This window comes from Macaca mulatta, chromosome 7 (assembly GCF_049350105.2).
Source record: "Macaca mulatta isolate MMU2019108-1 chromosome 7, T2T-MMU8v2.0, whole genome shotgun sequence".
Taxonomy (NCBI): Eukaryota; Metazoa; Chordata; class Mammalia; order Primates; family Cercopithecidae; genus Macaca; species Macaca mulatta.
This window is the reverse complement of record NC_133412.1, coordinates 89,356,926-89,375,842: the sequence shown is the minus strand read 5'-3', so window position 1 is coordinate 89,375,842 and position 18,917 is coordinate 89,356,926. Positions and strand designations below refer to the sequence as shown.

General features: G+C 49.8%; 1 protein-coding gene and 1 long non-coding RNA gene across 3 annotated transcripts in view; one reads left to right on the top strand and one right to left on the bottom strand.

Annotated features, from left to right (window-relative positions):
- SYNM (synemin) overlaps window positions 1–2,839 on the bottom strand; it is a 30,753-nt gene extending 27,914 nt beyond the window's left edge. For both annotated transcript variants that reach the window (XM_015143168.3, XM_001108469.5), the window contains exon 1: window positions 1,910–2,839. In XM_015143168.3, the coding sequence (XP_014998654.3) occupies window positions 1,910–2,719 (810 nt within the window). In that variant the 5' untranslated portion in view covers window positions 2,720–2,839. The remainder of the gene's footprint in view (window positions 1–1,909) is intronic.
- LOC144330131 (uncharacterized) lies at window positions 2,203–18,663 on the top strand. The gene is made up of 3 exons (XR_013396023.1): window positions 2,203–2,231; window positions 8,712–8,840; window positions 18,455–18,663. It is a non-coding gene; the product is annotated as an uncharacterized LOC144330131 (long non-coding RNA).
- The last annotated feature ends 254 nt before the right edge of the window (window positions 18,664–18,917 follow it).

Genomic DNA, 18,917 nt, shown 5'->3' with positions numbered 1-18,917 from the left:
ATTGACATTTTCCTTGCTCTTTGCTTTTAGGAAAAAGCAGCAAATTCTAACAAGAGAGAGCTATCGCTGAGTGGGAAACTGATAGTGAGGTCCCAGCCCCACTCTGAGGGCAGGTAGGACCTCAGGAAAAGCACTTCCCTGGTGGACCCTGGAGTCCCTGTGTCAAAGGAGGGCTGGACAGGATTCTAACTGCACTTCCAAGTCCCCATCTCTCCTCCAGTGAGGGGAACTCTGATTTCATATGTCTCAGATTAGGGGTTCCACTGAAGATTTCATTAGGGGGGAAAAAAGCTTTGCTGCTAAGAACCAACACTTGAACCAGAGTCTGAAGGTCAAAAATGTGCCAAGTGAGCTGTGGCTGTGAACGCATAGTGAGAATTTGGTCCACACAGCATGGCTCAAAGCAGCATTTTCTAAACCTGCCTGCACAGCACAGGCCCTTGAGTTGGTAGTGAGGGTTCCCTACAAAGGGGTTCCCTGGGCAGTAGGTTTGACAGACACTCCTTTTTGGAGAGTCACAATAACCACTGGTTAAATCTCCATGAATGCCACATTAAGGCACTTTTTAACTTTCACTCAACAAGGGGTATAGGACCTGTGCAACTCAGACCTCAGGCCACTGTCATTGCGAAGGGACACAAGAGCTCACAAGTGGAAATCGGTACACACTGGGTCAGTCCCTGTCCCTGCTCTAGCTATGGCAAAGCCCCAAGAGAACACTTTCAAAAAAAGTTGAGGCGGAAGCCGAACAAAACCCACAACTCAAAAGATTAAATCCCAATTTAGTACCATATTGCATTCTATGATTTCGCATCTAGCCTGTAGCTCTTTGAATACTTAAAAGTCTAGCGCAGTGCTGGGGACCCAGGGAGAATCAACAGGTATTTCCTTATCATCTGTGGACACCTGTCACATCACCCCAGTCATTCCATATGACAACCCCCATGTTCCTCTCACCTCTAATTTTAAAAAGTCAGTCTCAAATCTTTAACTCACAGCTGCAAACTGTACTCTTGAAATATTTGTGAAATTGTACAGATTTTATTTCCAACTGTCCTCCTGAAAACTGACAGTGTGATTTGGGAATATTTCCAATTCTGGCTGAGGCTGGGCAGGGCGGCGGCCAAACGCTAGGACTGGACTGGGCATAGTTTACATCAGACACAGGTGTCACCCCGCCGGTGTCAGAGGGTTTGCTTCTCTGAAATAGTAACTGTTTATATCACTCTGCACTTGTAATAACATCCTGCCAAAGGGCCCCACTTTCCCACAACTTTTACACTACGCAGAGATCTGACGTCAGCGTGTGCTGTGAGCAAAACATCTTCGATCAAGCTCTCTTCTGCATTACGGTTGCTGCCCCTCCCAAGATCAAACAAGGCAGCCGCCCAGGGAGCCACAACTGCGGCTTCCAACTGGGAAATCATATTGGCAAAATAAAAACCGTTTTGGAAATTAATTTTGAGTTTTCCCCTGAGGAGCGCTATAGACAGCGGGGCTACCATAAGCCGTCACTTCTGGAAGTGAGAGAGGTTTCTTGGTTGACTCTTATATTTGGATCTACTGGGTCTACGAAGCATGGGAAAAGGAAGGAAAACCTAGAGCTAACAGGGTCGCCTATCAGGATGCGCCCAGTTACGCGCGTCAAAAGTTAGAGCAGCTGCTACCTAACTCCATGACCGGGACGGGACTATCCGCTGGCAACTGCCGCCCGGCGCTCGCCCGCTGAGTCGATGGACCAGCGGACCGAGTCCGGGTCCCCAGGCCATTCGGGCATCCTCTGGGCGGGCCCTACAGATCCGCGACGCCGCGCCCCTGGTGAAGGGGCCGCTGCCCCACCCCGTCAAGGGCAGGGTGCTGGGGCGGCGGCAGGGGGTATGGGGTCAGCGCGCAGTCCCCGTGCACAGACCTGCCGCTCCTGGGCCTGCAACCCGTACTCCTCGCGCATCCGCAGCAGCTCTTCCTCCAGCCGCGAACGCAGCTGCTCCAACCCGAGCACCTCGCGCTGCAGCCCCTCGGCCTCCTGCGCGCACAGCCGCGTCTCCTCCTCCGCCTGGAGTCTGCTCTCCTCGCCGCGCCGCAGCGCCTCCTCCAGCTCGCGCACCTCGTCCTCGTACAGCTGCACGGTCTCTCGCCACGACTCGGCCACCAGCAGTGCGTAGCTGTCGTGCACCTCCCGCAGGCGCGGCGGGGGCGCGGCGGGGCCGGTGGCCCGGGCGCGGAAGTGCATGGTCAGGTTGGCGGCGCGGGCGCGCAGCTCCCGCACGTCGCGTTCGTGGGCCGCGTCCAGGCCGCGGCGCTCGGCCTGCAGCCGGCCCAGCAGCGCCTCGAGGGCGGCGCGCGTGCCCAGCGCCTCCTGCAGCTCGCGCTGCTGCGCACCCAGCTCGGCGTCCAGGCGGCCGCGGGCGGCGCGCTCCTCCGCATCCAGGCGCTGCAGCTCCCGCAATTCTCGCCGCAGAGCGTCCCGCTCTCCCTCCGCCAGCGCAGTGGCCCAGCTCAGTTCGTCCAACTGCTGCCGCAAGCTGCGCGCCTCCTCGGCGCAGCGGGCCTGCCCCTCGGCCCACAGGCCCTCTCGCCCGCGCCGGCCGCGCAGCTCCTCCTCCAGGAGCAGGTTTTCGCGCTCCAGCTCCCGCACCCGGCACACGTAGTCATAGAGCCGGGCGTTGAGCTCCTGCAGCTCGGCCTTCTCGGGTCCCGTCTGCAGCCGCCAGGACAGCATCTTGCCGGGCGTGCGGGGCTTTCGCGGCTGGCCGGCTCCCTCCTGCCCTGGTCTTGTCCTGGTCTTGTCCCCTCCGCCACGACGCTCCGGCCTCGCCGCTGCCCCGGAGGCCCGCAGACTGGGACGCGAGCTGGAGATCCCGGGCACTTAGCGGACTGGGCGGGCGAACTGGGCGAGGGCCGCGGCCTCCAGCCAATCAGAGCGCGGCTCAGCGCTGCCCCTGCAGCCGGACAGCGCCCCCTGCAGCACCTTGGCGGCCGACGGTGGTCCGGGCGGGGAGTCGGGTAACAGCGGGCGGGGTGGCGGGCTAGCCAGGCCGGGCTCAGCGAAGGGACGCGGGAGAAGGCGCTCTGCTGCTGTCTCGTCACGCGTGCCCGCAGCTTACGAGTGTCCTGGCGTTCGTGGATGGAAATAGAAGCCTATTGAGTTGCTGTGGTGCTGGCCATTTACGAGAGACTTCTTACCCGAGGCTCTGGAGATTGCGGGGTTTTCTATTTTAAAAAAAATTATATGGATCGGGCGCGGTGGCTCACGCCTGTAATCCCAGCACTTTGGGAAGCCACGGTGGGAGGATCGCTAGAGCCCGGGAGTTCGAGACCAGCCTGAGCAACATAGAGAGACCCTGTCTCTACCAAAAATAATAATAATAATAACCTGGCGTGGTCACACGCGCTACTTGGGAGACTGAAGTGGGAGGATCACTTGAACCCAGGAGTTCAAAGCTGCAGTGAGCCTGATCGTGCCACTGCACTCCAGCCTGGGCAACAGAGTGAGATGCCATCTCATATATATATATATGGCGCATACATGCGCATTAATCTTTTTTTTTTTTTTTTTTTTTTTTTTTTTTTGAGACAGAACTTCGCTCTTGTTGCCCAGGCTGGAGTGCAATGGAGTGATCTCGGCTCACCGCATCCTCCGCCTCCCAGGTTCAAATGATTATCCTGCCTCAGCCTCCCGAGTTACCGGGATTACAGGCCGGTACCACCACGCCCGGCTAATTTTTTTTTTCTCCATGTTGGTCAGGCTGGTCTCAAACTCTCGATCTAAGGTGATCTGCCCGCCTCGGCCTCCCAAAGTCCTGGGATTACAGGCGATAGCCATGAAGTGCTCCAAGTACAGAACTTTCTAGACATCTAACATCTCCCCGAACTTTTACAGCTCTCACACACACCCCAATGTGACAGCTGTTTCTTTCCAACATTTCCCTAAGAAAGTATTCAATTTAATTGCCATAGAAACCACAGCTCTTTTTTGTACACTTGAATTTCATTAGTTTTCATGGCAGTTATTTATGAATGACAATTCTCAGTAGAAGTGTCATTGAGGCTCACAGGGACAAACCAGCTGACCCTTGGTTGGGGTACCGTTGGACTGGTGGTGACACAAGTGCCCAGGGGGAGACCTGGACGGTCATCCACTGGCCAGAGAGCTCCTCATGGCAGGGCCAGCAGTTAGTGTATTTTACAGATGGCATGGAAAGGTGGACTACTCAGCAAGCTGGTCCAGGGCCTCTGAGAAAGCTTCTAGTGCTCTCCTTGTCACAGGCATGAGCCTCCAATCACAAGCAAGGCAGAAAGTGGGCCTTTCTTTTTCTAGAGACCCTATGTTCGAGATCCTATTCTGTAAGTGGTAGAAATTAATATCTTTCAATGAATAATTCCCTGTGCTTTTCTGCTAAAACTAAGTGGGGGTGGAGAGTGGGTTTATTCAGTGCTTGGGTTTATTCACCTTGGTGTGGGACAGGGGGATTTGGACCCCTATCACACCATCATTGTCCATCCTTCTCCCATTCCCCCAGGTGCACACTGACACCTGGCCTTTGCTTGTCAAACAACAGAGCTGCTGTGGTGTCATCACCAAAACCTATGTGGAGACCCTGCCAGTCCTGGGCCTCTCTGGGACATTGGGGTGCAGGAGGGCGGCTCTCACCGTTGCCCGGACTCCGCTGCAGCTGTTTGTTCTCAGCTCTTTGACTCCCCACGCTAACAGGGGTTCTGCTGTCCCACATCCCCTGGCTGGGCAGGAGACAGCTCTGCAGGGTGGGAGAACCTTCTCAGGGACCGGTGAGTCCCAGCAGGACACTTTGCAGTGACTCATTAGTCTTTCTTTGCCTGGTGCCCTTCAGGATCTTGGACTTTGAAACTCAAAACTTTTCCCCCATTTCTGCTGTAAATCCTGTCCCCGAGGAATTGACTGCTCCAGCATACAGCTGCCCAGGTAGGGAAGGAGTTATAGGGGACCATGAACTAGCAGGGCCAGGAGGTGGGAGGGGGGAACTACCCCCCGCTACTCTTTCAGGATAATATTCTGCTGCTTCATGCTGAATCCTCACAACACTGAAGCTCGGAGGGGTGAAGTGACTAGACGTATTAAAAGTTGTGACCACAAGAGCAGACTTGAGCAGGCAGGGTCTGGCCAGGAAGCAGAGGCAAACTCAAAGGGAAGGGAATGATTGATGGGATGGGGGTGGATGAGATGAGGAAGTACCAGGAACCAGCAAGAGCAAGAAGCTAAGAAGCTGTTAGCACCCTAGGGTGTTGACTTAGCCTGGAGAAGCCCAGAGCGCTGGAAAAGAGGAGCAGAATGGATCCCAGGAGGAGGAAAACCCAGTTCTTCCTCCAAGCCTCCCTTCTCTTGCCAGTGCCTCCCGCTGTGGAAGCCAGAAGTCACTGGAGCCTGGCAGTGGTGCACTGCGGTTGGCTCCCACAGGTTTGTGAGTGCCAACTGTTAAATTTCTAGAATTTTGTGGACCACTTGTTAAACACAGCCATTATTAAAAATTAATTATAGAAGCTTACAATTACAGAAAGAGCAAACATATTCAAAACGTATCACTTCCTCAATATTTCACTGCATTTTCCTATGATCTGTTCTTGAAGTTATGAATAAGTAGTGTGCCTGCACCATAGAAATGCCATTTAATGTGTACTATCCTACTCCATATTCACTGACATCATGCTGGTAGCCTGAGTATTTACAACACAGAAATCAGCCAATGACTTGTTTTTGTGGATTTGGTGTTTTGTTGATTGTCTAGCCCTTAAAAGCAGTGGAGAGTTTGTTAATAGTGCAGATTAAATTGAGTGGCATGTTGTGTCTGTAGCTATTGAATTGTAAATAGCACAAAAACTTGAGGAAATGTTTGTCCAGTGTCTCAAAACTTGTATCCAGATCAGGAAAGAAGTTGCTTCATGTCTGGGTGTGGTGGCTTCCACTCATAATACCAAGACTTCGGGAGGCCAAGGCATGCAGAGCACTTGAGCTCAGGAGTTCCAGACCAGCCTGGACAACATGGCAAAACCCCCTCTCTCCAAAAAAGTACAAAAATTAACTGGGCATGGTGGCATGCCCCTGTAATCCCAGCTACTCGGGAGGCTGAAGTGAGAGGACTCCTTGAGCCCAGGAGATGGAGGCTTTGGTGAACTGTGATTGAGCCATTGCACTCCAGCCTGGGTAACAGAGCGAGATCCTGTCTTAACGAAATTTAAAAATACAACAAAAAATTTAAAAAGAAGTTACATCATGATGAGGAATAAATGAAGTTTCTCAGTTATTTCACCTTTGTCTTTCTTGCTAAGGTAAACAAAAATATCAATATTCATGGTGCTGCATTCATTTGTCAACTGTAACCATAAATTCACTAGGAATAGCAGAGTTCTGCAAAAATCAATGAGACCATTCTGCCAGAATCAATTTGCTATGTGGAATTTATGTTAAGGAGCAGTGTGTACTTTATTATTATTTGTAATAAAAATTTGAGAGACATGTAGCTAACATATTAACAACTTTGCATTTCTATTAATAGCTTAATGGCAAAAATAAAAGTCCTGCAATCTTCACTTCTTATTGATATTCTTCTATTCAATAGATGGGTAATCTAAGCTGGAAATATATATTTTATATATAATATATAAATATTATATATAAATATATATATATAAATAATATATAAAATATATATTTATAAATATATATGTATTTATAAACATATATTTATAAATATATATTTATAAATATATGTATAAATATGTATTTTATATATTATATAATATACAATATATAATAAATATCTGTGCTGGCATCACTAGCATTCCAAGAGAGCCCTAGATCTTCATCCCTACAGGCAGAGGCTGGGACAGTGGACCACTTTGGATAGTTAAGCGGCTTGATCACTGCACAAACATATCCGGATGGGGTGATTAGTGAGACTGAAATCCCACCTTGATTTCAAGGTGTCCTTGCTGAGCTATGGATGTGGGTGCAGGGCAGCCTCCACCCTGAGGCAGGGTGTCTCTTCCTTAGCACCAAGGAACCATCCACGGACCAGGTCATGCACCCAATGGGCTCATTCATCTTCCCAGAAAGGGTGACTTTTCCTAATTTGCACAAAGGAACCTTAGAGATGGATGTGGCCCTGCTGGTGTGGCACCATGCTGTTGGAGTGGCTCCCACAGGTCTGCGGTCCTCTGCCACTTCCAGGTGGCGCTCAGGCCACTGGCCTCACTCAGGCTTGGGGAGATGGGGTGCAGGGGAGGGCATTGGGGAAGGCTATCCTGGGCCATGCCGCGGCCCTTCCTCTCAGGCCCACAACTTCCCCAAGGCTGCCTCTGGGAAGTAGGGCACAAGGGGCCCGTGGGATCGGTGCTTGGATCCCACAATATAACTGGGGTTTTGCTGTCTCCTGGGGCTCTGCCGAGGAAGGGGTGCAAGGCTCCCCTCACTACGACCCAGCGGCTGTGCTTCCATTCCACTCCATCACCCCTCCTTCAATATTTTCTTGCCTCTGCGGAAACCCAAGGCTACTCAGCCTTCCTTCAGGATTTTCTCCCCATCTTCAGTCCAGCTAGAAGTCCTACCCGACTTCCTAAAATCTTGGATTTTGGAGACCACAGTCACGCCTTTTCTTTTCGTCTAGGGTATAGGCCTCCCCTCAGGCAGTGAGCAGAAGGAATGAGCTGGAGTAGGGGGACAGGGAAGGGGAGATCTATTAATCGTCCCATCCCACAATAATTGCACATGCCTGGGAGCCCCGTGGAGCGCAGGCCACACTGTGCCGGGCCCTCCGAGTAGGGAAAGACTAGCTATTCCCACTTCCCCAGCCCTGCGCAGGGGCTGATGGAAAAGGCTTTAGCCCCCGGCGCGCGTAGCCTCATGGTTCTTGGACTTTGCTAAAATTCTGGCCGCGGAGCCGCGCTGCTTCGGATCCACCGCGCCGCTCAAGCGAAGGCTCAGGGGGTCCCCCGCCCGAGGCGGCCCCGGAGCCGCCCCTCTGGTCTCCATCCCGGAGCACCGCCCACCCTCCCTCCTTGAGAGGCGCTACCCCAGCGGTCGGGTGTTTTCACCCCTGACCGCAAGCTTCCTACAGTTCCTCCACCCACCGCAGAAAGCGGGCGCAGATGTTACTCTCTTTTCTCCAATTCCGCTACATCCCTGAGTTCGGTTTTCACTGCAAACGACGCTGCCTGGAGTTGATGGTCCCTAAGGTGTTCAGCCTGCGAAAGAGGGCAGGCTGTGGTTTAAAAAAAAAAATGCACTAGAGCCTTACCGAGTCCTAAGCAATTTGTTTTGTATTAGGTCAATTCTAGAAAACAAATTTACAGGTCATTTTTTCATTCAAATAAAAATTGTTTTACTGAATCCCACGATCTATCTATCTAGATATCGCCCGTAGATACAGATATTTCATATATATATATCTCTCTCTCTAAGCTGGAAGAGTATATATAACACATAATTATATATTAATATAATTATTAATAATATACAATAATACACTATATAATATATTAATATATTATATAATATATATAATATATAACAATATATTGTATAATATGTAATATAACAATATAATATATAATATATAATAATGTATTATATAATATATAGTATATAATATATAATATACATAAATATATATAATTGCTTAGGACTCGGTAAGGCTCTAGTGCATTTTTTTTTTTAAACCACAGCCTGCCCTCTTTCGCAGGCTGAACACCTTAGGGACCATCAACTCCAGGCAGCGTCGTTTGCAGTGAAAACCGAACTCAGGGATGTAGCGGAATTGAAGAAAAGAGAGTAACATCTGCGCCCGCTTTCTGCGGTGGGTGGAGGAACTGTAGGAAGCTTGCGGTCGGGGGTGAAAACACCCGACCGCTGGGGTAGCGCCTCTCAAGGAGGGAGGGTGGGCGGTGCTCCGGGATGGAGACCAGAGGGGCGGCTCCGGGGCCGCCTCGGGCGGGGGACCCCCTGAGCCTTCGCTTGAGCGGCGCGGTGGATCCGAAGCAGCGCGGCTCCGCGGTCAGAATTTTAGCAAAGTCCAAGAACCATGAGGCTACGCGCGCCGGGGGCTAAAGCCTTTTCCATCAGCCCCTGCGCAGGGCTGGGGAAGTGGGAATAGCTAGTCTTTCCCTACTCGGAGGGCCCGGCACAGTGTGGCCTGCGCTCTACGGGGCTCCCAGGCATGTGCAATTATTGTGGGATGGGACGATTAATAGATCTCCCCTTCCCTGTCCCCCTACTCCAGCTCATTCCTTCTGCTCACTGCCTGAGGGGAGGCCTATACCCTAGACGAAAAGAAAAGGCGTGACTGTGGTCTCCAAAATCCAAGATTTTAGGAAGTCGGGTAGGACTTCTAGCTGGACTGAAGATGGGGAGAAAATCCTGAAGGAAGGCTGAGTAGCCTTGGGTTTCCGCAGAGGCAAGAAAATATTGAAGGAGGGGTGATGGAGTGGAATGGAAGCACAGCCGCTGGGTCGTAGTGAGGGGAGCCTTGCACCCCTTCCTCGGCAGAGCCCCAGGAGACAGCAAAACCCCAGTTATATTGTGGGATCCAAGCACCGATCCCACGGGCCCCTTGTGCCCTACTTCCCAGAGGCAGCCTTGGGGAAGTTGTGGGCCTGAGAGGAAGGGCCGCGGCATGGCCCAGGATAGCCTTCCCCAATGCCCTCCCCTGCACCCCATCTCCCCAAGCCTGAGTGAGGCCAGTGGCCTGAGCGCCACCTGGAAGTGGCAGAGGACCGCAGACCTGTGGGAGCCACTCCAACAGCATGGTGCCACGCCAGCAGGGCCACATCCATCTCTAAGGTTCCTTTGTGCAAATTAGGAAAAGTCACCCTTTCTGGAAGATGAATGAGCCCATTGGGTGCATGACCTGGTCCGTGGATGGTTCCTTGGTGCTAAGGAAGAGACACCCTGCCTCAGGGTGGAGGCTGCCCTGCACCCACATCCATAGCTCAGCAAGGACACCTTGAAATCAAGGTGGGATTTCAGTCCCACTAATCACCCCATCCGGATATGTTTGTGCAGTGATCAAGCCGCTTAACTATCAAAAGTGGCCCACTGTCCCAGCCTCTGCCTGTAGGGATGAAGATCTAGGGCTCTTTTGGAAGGCTAGTGGGTGCCAGCACCGATAGGTGGCATGAGGATCAGGTAGGCCCCCAGCCCTGGTGCCTTAGCGCTGTGTAAGTCCTCAACAGTTCTAGTGCAATCTAGGGAAGGGGGTCAGATCTCTAACCCCTTTAATGGATGGGGATTAAGTTTTCATCACCCTGTGGTTACTCCCTGCCTACCTAAGCTTGCGGACTGAGAGGCACGCTTGCCCCCAACAGGCTTGGCCAGGTAGGAAATGAAGCCAGTGGGAAAGGGAAATGCATCAGACCGGTGGGAAGGGCTGGGCCGGGCACAGTGGTGTAGAGTGGACTGACTCACTTTGCATCCTGGAACTTAGTACCAGCATAACCTTAGGCATGACAGCCCCTCTGAGCCCATCTCCTTATCCATGTAATAGTAATGAGAACAAAATAGTCCTTCCTATAGAGGTGTTAGAAGGACTAAGCTTTCATGTCCATTGGCCTCACTGGAGAGCTTGTTAAAACGCAGATCCCTGGGCCCCACACACAGAGTTTCAGAGTCAGTAGCCTGGAGCGGGCTAAGCATTAGTCCATTCCCAAGTGAGGAAGATGCTGTCAGGCAAGGACCACAAGGAAAGCTCCTGACTCCCACCATCAGAGTTGGTCCTTGTATAGTCTTGCCACGTCAGGCACTGTTCTGAGCTCTTCATGCGGGTCACCTCGCAATCAGCACAGCAGCCTGTGCAGCAGGTACCATCAGCTCGAGGTGAATGATGTGGACGCTGAGCCACAGAGTAGTCAGCTTGCCTGAGCCCATGCAAGTAAAAAGTGGCACAACCAGGATTTGAACCCTTACCTTACCCACTTTGCCACACTGCCTGTTACGCTGTGTGAAACGTGTTGCACAAGACTTAGCACACCGCACTCAGCAAGTGTTGGTCATCTTCATGGGAGAAGTCCTGGAGCCCAGAATCATATGGAAGCCACCGGCCAGAGGTCTGTCTCTGGAAGGCCAGGGAGAGAGGCTGAAGAGTCAGGGCACGGATGCAGATGATGGCAGCTCAGCAGGGTCTGAGACCAGCTGAGTCTAGGGAGCAGGAGGACAGGGACGAGCTAGTCCTTGAGCCTCCCAGACTCAGTTTCCTCACCTGTAAAGTGAGGATAACCCCTCCCTCATAGGATTGCTACAAGGAACAAGTAAGATGAGAATGTAAAAGCCTCAGGATAGAGCGTCTTCACGCTCCATCTCACTCCAAAGTCTGAATCCAGTCGCTCTTGCTCAGAGCCCACAGTGTCCCCACTCTGTCACAGCTCTTCTGGCTATTTTGGGCAGATCATTTGTTTGTCTCTGTTTCATAGGAGCACAGCAGGTGTTTGTTGGGGTATAGGCTGCCTTTTCAAAAAGTGCAAAAATAGCATTTGTCACATCAAAAAAAAAGTGCAGTAATTTAAGCTGTACAACTTCCTTCTCTTAATTTGGAAAGTCATGTCGTAATCATTACAGACGAACTTGGGAAGGGCCCCAAGTGACAAAGAAACATACCCTGATTAATCTTCCCAGCAGGGACAAGACTTCTCACTTCCACTGAAGAACTAAAAAAGAATAATTTGCCTTCAAAAAACAGCATATTTGCTCTCCCTGCCCTTAGACGCACATTTTCCGTGGAGTTTGTTGGTGGTGTTCATGAAAGGGTAACTCGAAAGCCAGTTTTTGAGTCCCCTCTATGTGCCTGGTGCTGGGCTGGACCCTGGGAACACAGAAAGGAGAAAGACACAGCCGCTTTCCTCATAGACCTGGGGCCTGGGGAGGCCAGAGAGCTTGAGGAGGTTGCTCTCTTCTCCTAACGCTGTCACAAGTGCCTGCTCCTCCCCTAATTGCCACCCACTAGTCATTTAGCCACTCACCTCTTCTCTGTCTACCTGCTGCTACTCCAACCCAATCTCATGGCTTCAAATACAACAACATGCCAGTGATCCTCAGATGTGTGGCTGCAGCCCAGACTGCTGTTCTGACCCTGCTGTGTCTTGGGCCAGGGCTCTGTGGATGACATGACCCCCATATGTCCCTATTCTAACACGGGGGCCATGGTGGTGCTGTGGGTCCCTGGGTATCAGCATCAGTTTAGACGCCATAGTAGGAACCAACCATTCTGAAAAGAAATGAATGCTCATGTTCTAACTGGCTGCAGTTGCTCTGGGGAAGGACCAAGGCTCTCACTTGCCATAGAGGTTGTTGGGTCCTTCTTTCAGCCAGTGTGTTCTGGTGGCTCAGCGTCAGAAAACTGGATCATAACTTTGCTTAGAAGTGTTTTTGATTATATATATACTTGGGGATGTTTCTGCCGGCAGCCCATTTATCTTTCCCCTAGGAACACCACATTCTGAGTCACTGATCCTTCAGATCCCTGAGTCTGTAGAATCCTTAGTTCACTCCCCACCCCCATGGCCATTCCAACTTCGCAGCTCATTACAGTAATTATACTCACCTTTTTTCTGAGACTTATGGGCTGCCATCCGCCCTCTGCTAGGCCTATAGCCAGTGGCTCTCAAAGTCTAGTACCTGGATGAGCAACAGAAGCATCACCTGGGAACTTTTTAGAAACGTACCCTCTCGAGCCCCAGCCCAGACCTGTGGATGAAACCCTGTGTGTTTTGACGAGCCCTCCAGTTGATTTGAATACATGCTAGTTTGAGAGCCCCTGCTGCATCTTCTCATTCCCACCAGAGAGGCCAGCTCTGTAACAGTGTCTCTTCTGTCAGTCCCTCTCCTCCAGAGGACAAGTACCACTCAGCTTCTCAGTGGGCTGGTGCCCCTCACCAGCTGCTTCCTTATCACTTTGATAGATGGAAGATCCTCCAGGCCTCCCCAGGAACGTAGCTAGCCTGGTGGGTTTTCTGGTCTTACTCCCACTTCTCTGATATTTGTTCCTTCCCTCCTGCATTGTCTGTCCTGGCGTCTCTACTTCATTCATTTAATGTATACTCTCCCTTTCCCAGGCTTCCCAGGGCTACCCCAGCGGCACATTAGCAGCTGCCCAGGCCCTTGCCAGGAAGTGAATCTTTGTCACAGGACAGGGCCCCCACACCAACAACTCTCCCATACTCCAGCTATATAGCCTTGACCCACAAGCCCACCTTGACCCAGCACCTTGCAGACCACCTATCCTCCCATGCCCAGGCTTTCTGCTTCAGTCCCTGCTGGCAAGCATGAATCAGGTCCTGTAGCACCTTTGCTTGTATAATTCCCCTCCTTCCTGAGCTGGCCCAGTACTTCCCAGCTGAGCTTGCTGAGGTTTGACCCTAGATACAGATCTGGTGGCCAGGAGAGAGGTGGTGGTGGACCCCAAAGGGAAAGCATTGCCTTGTAAGGCCCCTGCCTCATTTGTGGCCTGTGTAGTCTTCTGGTAGAAGTTGGTGGCGGAGAGCAGGGGCCTATATTCCTGAAAGGGGGAGTGGGTCACTTCTGCAAGGGAATCTGGAGAACCATGGTTCTTACCTGCAGTCCCCAAATGCCCCCATCCCAAGTCTCACAGTCCTACTCCTTTCCCATCAGAGCCCTGGCTTTGACATTAGAGGCTTGCCCAGAATGAGAACTCAGCCTCTCTCACAATTAGAAGCTGTGCCTGCTCTTCCGTTCTCTCTGCCTTCTGCCTGTAGGGAGTGAGGGTTCTTTTAAAAGCAGTCAAGTAGGCCTTGAGACTCTCACACTTGGCTGTAAATCGCTGAGCAACAGATCTGAGACAGACATTTTCTCTCTTAATGAGCTAGTGGCACTTAGCAAAAGTCACTTGATTTTGTAGTCCTTCTAGTTACCATTCCTCCAAACCTCTCAAGAGCTCATGGGATTTTACCCTTTCACCTGCCTCCACTTCTACTGTATCTTGTCCCAGTTCATGAGGGGTGAAAGTCTTAGCAATCACACCTCAACAGCATGCGGGAACTATCAATACTCCCCTACCCATTAGCAATAAACAATCCAAAACTGCAGTTAATATTCACTTAATTTTTTTTTCTTTTTGTGTAAATGGAACTTTAATTTAGAAGTTCCATTCATGGCTGGTTGTAGTGGCTCACGCCTATAATCCCAACACTTTGGGAGGCTGAGGTGGGCAGATCATTTGAGGTCAGGAGTTTGAGACTAGACTGGCCAACCTAGTGAAACCTCATCTCCACTAAAAAAAAAAAAAAATAGCCAGAAATTAGCTGGGCGCGGTGGCAGGCGCCTGTAGTCCCAGCTACTAGGGAGACTGAGGCAGGAGAATCACCTGAACCCTGGGGATGGAGGTTGCAGTGAGTTGAGATGGTGCCACTGCACTCCAGCCTGGGCAACAGAGCAAGACACCATCTCAAAAAAGCAAAAAAAAAAAAAACAAAAAAAGAAGTTCCATTTATAATGATATAAAAAAAATTACTTAGAAATAAATTTAACAAAAGAAATTCGAGACTTGCACCCTGAAAATGACCAGACATTCTTAAGATACATTTTTAAAGAGACCTAAATTGATGGAAAGACAGCCTGTGTTCATGGATTAGAAGATTTACTATTGTTGGCCGGGCGCGGTGGCTCACGCCTGTAATCCCAGCACTTTGGGAGGCCGAGGCGGGCGGATCACAAGGTCAGGAGATCGAGACCACGGTGAAACCCCGTCTCTACTAAAAATACAAAAAATTAGCCGGGCGTGGTTGTGGGCGCCTGTAGTCCCAGCTACTCGGGAGGCTGAGGCAGGAGAATGGCGTGAACCCGGGAGGCGGAGCTTGCAGTGAGCTGAGATCCGGCCACTGCACTCCAGCCTGGGCGACAGAGCGAGACTCCGTCTCAAAAAAAAAAAAAAAAAAAGAAGATTTACTATTGTTAAGATGGCAACACACATACATACACACATACACACACACGCACACGTGTAACCAATGTCTACAGGCATGTCCATATTTATTTCTCTATGTATCTAGCTGGCTGTCCTCACACAGGTTCATACTGATGCCTCCAGCTCCCATCCACAAGGATCATTCTAGCCTCCCCTTCCCTTATTTCTCATTTGTAATTTCTTTCTCTAGCAGTAAGAAGCCTGGCTCTCATTACCTATAGTATAGTTTCTTATTTGTTCACCACTTGTGTATATATAAAGTAGTTTCTCCATACTCTTTTCAAAACCTAAATCAGATCACTCCTTTGCTCAAAACCCTCCCATGCCTCCCCACCTCATTTAGAGTAAACCCAAAACCCTGGACATCCTCTGACCTACAAAGCCCTACGTGCTGTGGATCCTCAACACATATTGATCAACTTACCCCTCCTTATGCTTCTGCCTTAGATACCTTGGCCCCCTTGCAGTACACGACAGGCTGGGTGATGGAAGGAGACTGACTGAGAAGGGGAACAGGAATCTTCTTGGTAAAACAGAACTCTTCCACATCTTGACTTGGGCGGTGGTAACACAACTATACATATCTAGTTCCTTAAACTGGACACTTAAAATTAGTAAATTTTAGTAAGTGTGCTACAATAAAGTTGATTTTTTTAAAGAGACATTTATCCCAGCGGGGCAGGGTGACTCACAGCTGTAATCTCAGCTCCTTGGGAGGCCAAGGCAGGTAGATCACCTGAGGTCCGGAGTTCGAGACCAGCCTGGCCAACATGGTGAAACCCCATCTCTACTAAATACAGAAATTAGCCAGGCATGGTGGCGTGCACCTGTAATCCCCAGCTACTTGGGAGGCTAAGACAGAAGAATCACTTGAACCCAGGAGACGGAGGTTATAGTGAGCTGAGATGGCACCACTGCACTCCAAACTGGGTAACAGAGCGAGATTCTATCTCAAAAGAAAAAAAAAAAGACATTTATCCCAAGAAGTGCTATCTACGATATCATTTAAAATGTTAGTTTTATGTTTCTAAAGTACTTTGAAGTACTTTGGGAGGCTGAGACAGGAGGATCACTTGAGGCCAGGAGTTCAAGACCAGCCTGGGCAACGTAGTGAGGCCTCATCTCTACTAAACATAAAAAACTTGGCTGGGCATGGTGATGTGCCTGTAGTCCCAGCTACTCAGAAGGCTGAGGCAGGAGGATCAGTTGAGCCCAGGAGTTTGAAGATGCAGTGAGCTGTGATCACCACTGCACTCCAGTCTGGGTGATAAGTAAGACCCTGTTTCCAAAAATAAAATATTAAAAAAATAATAAAGTAGATAAAATAGAAACTGTTTTGTCAGTGACCACATCAAAAGGAAATATATTTTTCATTGCACACACATGCAAGTAACTGAAACAAAAGTTCTACAAAGCATTTCTTATCCCTCCAATGTTTTAATCTCCTTTTTGATGCTGGATTGGTGCCACAAATTTAATATCATGACTCATTAATGGATCTTGCTTTATAATTTTAAAACCTTTCATTCAAATGTTGTCATCTACACATTAATCAGTTACATTAGCCTGGCATTCATCAACACTTGTGGGTTTTCTTTTCTTTGTTTTTAAGACAGATCTCACCCTGTCACCCAGCCCAGCCTAGAGTGCAGTGGCGTGATCTTGGCTCACTGCAACCTCCACCTACCAGGTTCAAGCAATTATCTTGCCTCAGCCTCCTAAGTGTCTGGGATTACAGGCACCTGCCACCAGGCCCGGCTCATTTTTGTGTGATTAGTAGAGACAGGGTTTCACCATGTTGGCCAGGCTGGTCTGGAACTCCTGACCTCAGGTGATCCGCCCACCTCAGCCTCCCAAAGTACTGAGATTATAGGTATGAGCCACCACACCCAGGCCACCTGTGGGTTTTCTAAATGTGGTGGATAATGAGTCTGATTGAACACATTCTGTAATGGACCTCCACTGGCCACACCTCCACTCCCACCTTCCTGAAGGCTCCTGGCCTGTGGTTGGGGAAATGCTGCCCTCAACTCAAGCCCACCCTTTCTAACCTCTTACCACCTCCTCAATAGTAAATTTCCTACATCAACTCACAAGCAGCTAAATCAGTAGGCAAGGATAATTTATGGACTCACAAACCACTTGAAATTGTTTTTCTACTGTATTGGGGGATTGTCTGGATGACATCGATAGCTATGGTCAGGAAGCTGCTTTCAATTTCTCGATCACAAAGTGTCAGCATCATCAGTAAAAATGTCAGTGACAGCCAAGGCAACTGAAGCTCTTACAAAAGCTACCAAGACCCTCCTTCCAGATAGCCCCAAAGTTTAGTCATCAGCAGCCAAAAGGGTAACTCAGAGCTGGAGCCTTTGATTAATGCTGCCATAGTTGAAGCTCACAAAGTTAGATTTGGAGACATCAGGGTGGAATCGTGAACTCTCAGCCTAGCCCCACCCCATTCATCCCCATCTGCCTAAATCCATCTATACTTCAAGGCCCAACTCAGATGTTAACACCTCCACAAAGCTTGCCCTGAGGGTGCCGGTGGAAATCAGGCCTGCCTTTGAACTGTCAAGGGTCTTTAGTTGTAGCTTTCTGATGAAGTGTGCTCCATTCTACTGGGTAATCTCATTCAGTATATCCCAGTCCACACCACTCCTGTGACCTTATTATGGTCAGGGACCATGATTGTATTCTTTATCCTGGAATATCCATGCTGCCTAGTCCAGTTCTTGTTTTTGGTAAGCACTGAATGAGGAAAATATGTAGCTGCTAAATTGCAATGTTTTAAAATATGGAAAGTCTGGGTTCAAGTTCTGGTTTGGTGATTAACCTCTGGTGTGATGTTGGCCAACTCACTCAGAGGTTATAACTCTCGGACCTTAGCTTCCTTAGCTGTCATTAAGGGAACAGGACTCCATTATTTCTAAGATTCTGGGGTAGCCATCCTCCAAGACAGTGCCCAGTGATCCCCATCTTCTGTCGTTACTTCGTCTTTGTACCTAGGGTGTTCGGTATGTCACTTCTGATAATAGATTATAAAAGGTACTATGGGCCAGGCACGGTGGCTCACGCCTGTAATCCCAGCACTTTGGGGGGCCGAGGTGGGCAGATCAAGAGTTTGAGATCAGCCTGACCAACATGGTGAAATCCCATCTCTGCTAAAAATACAAAAATTAGCCGGGCGTGGTGGCGCACACCTGTAATCACAGCTACTCTTGAGGCTGAGGCAGGAGAATCGCTTGAACCTGGGAGGCAGAGGTTGCAGTGAGCCGAGATTGCACCACTGCACTCCAGCCCGGGTGACAGAGCGAGACTGCATCTCACCAAAAAAAAAAAAAAAAAAAAAAAAAAACAACAACAAAAAAAAACACACACACACAAAGGTACTATGGCTTCCTTCTTGGTCATTCTCTCTCTACTTTGGATCCCTCACTCTGGGAGAAGTTAGATGCCATGTGATGGGCACCCCTTTGGAGATGTAGCCAATAAGTAACTGAAGCCTTGGCCCACAGCCTGTGAGGAACCAAGAGCTGCCAGCAACCATACGAGTGAGCTTGGAAGTGGATTCACCAGCCCCAGCCAGTCCTTGAGACAACTGCAGCCCTGGCCCACAACTTGACTGCAGCTCCATGCAAGAATCAGAGCCCAGACAACCCAGCTAAGCCACTCCTGCATTCCAGACCCTCAGAAACTGTGAGATAATCAATATTTGCTGATTTGAGGTACTTTGTTACACAGCAATAGACAACTCATACAAATTGTTTCTGGCTCTAAAATTCTATAAGCCTAAAGTCCCTAAAATACAGCTATTGCATTCGGGAAAAGCCTGATTTACAGCAATTGTCAATCTTTCCCCTCCTGCCCCCAGCCAGAATCATAAAGAGATAATATAAAATATGTCAAAACATACTGTGGAATCACAATATTTATTTTATTTGTTTTTATAAGAGTTCCCAAAGCCTTGTTGATTTTGCT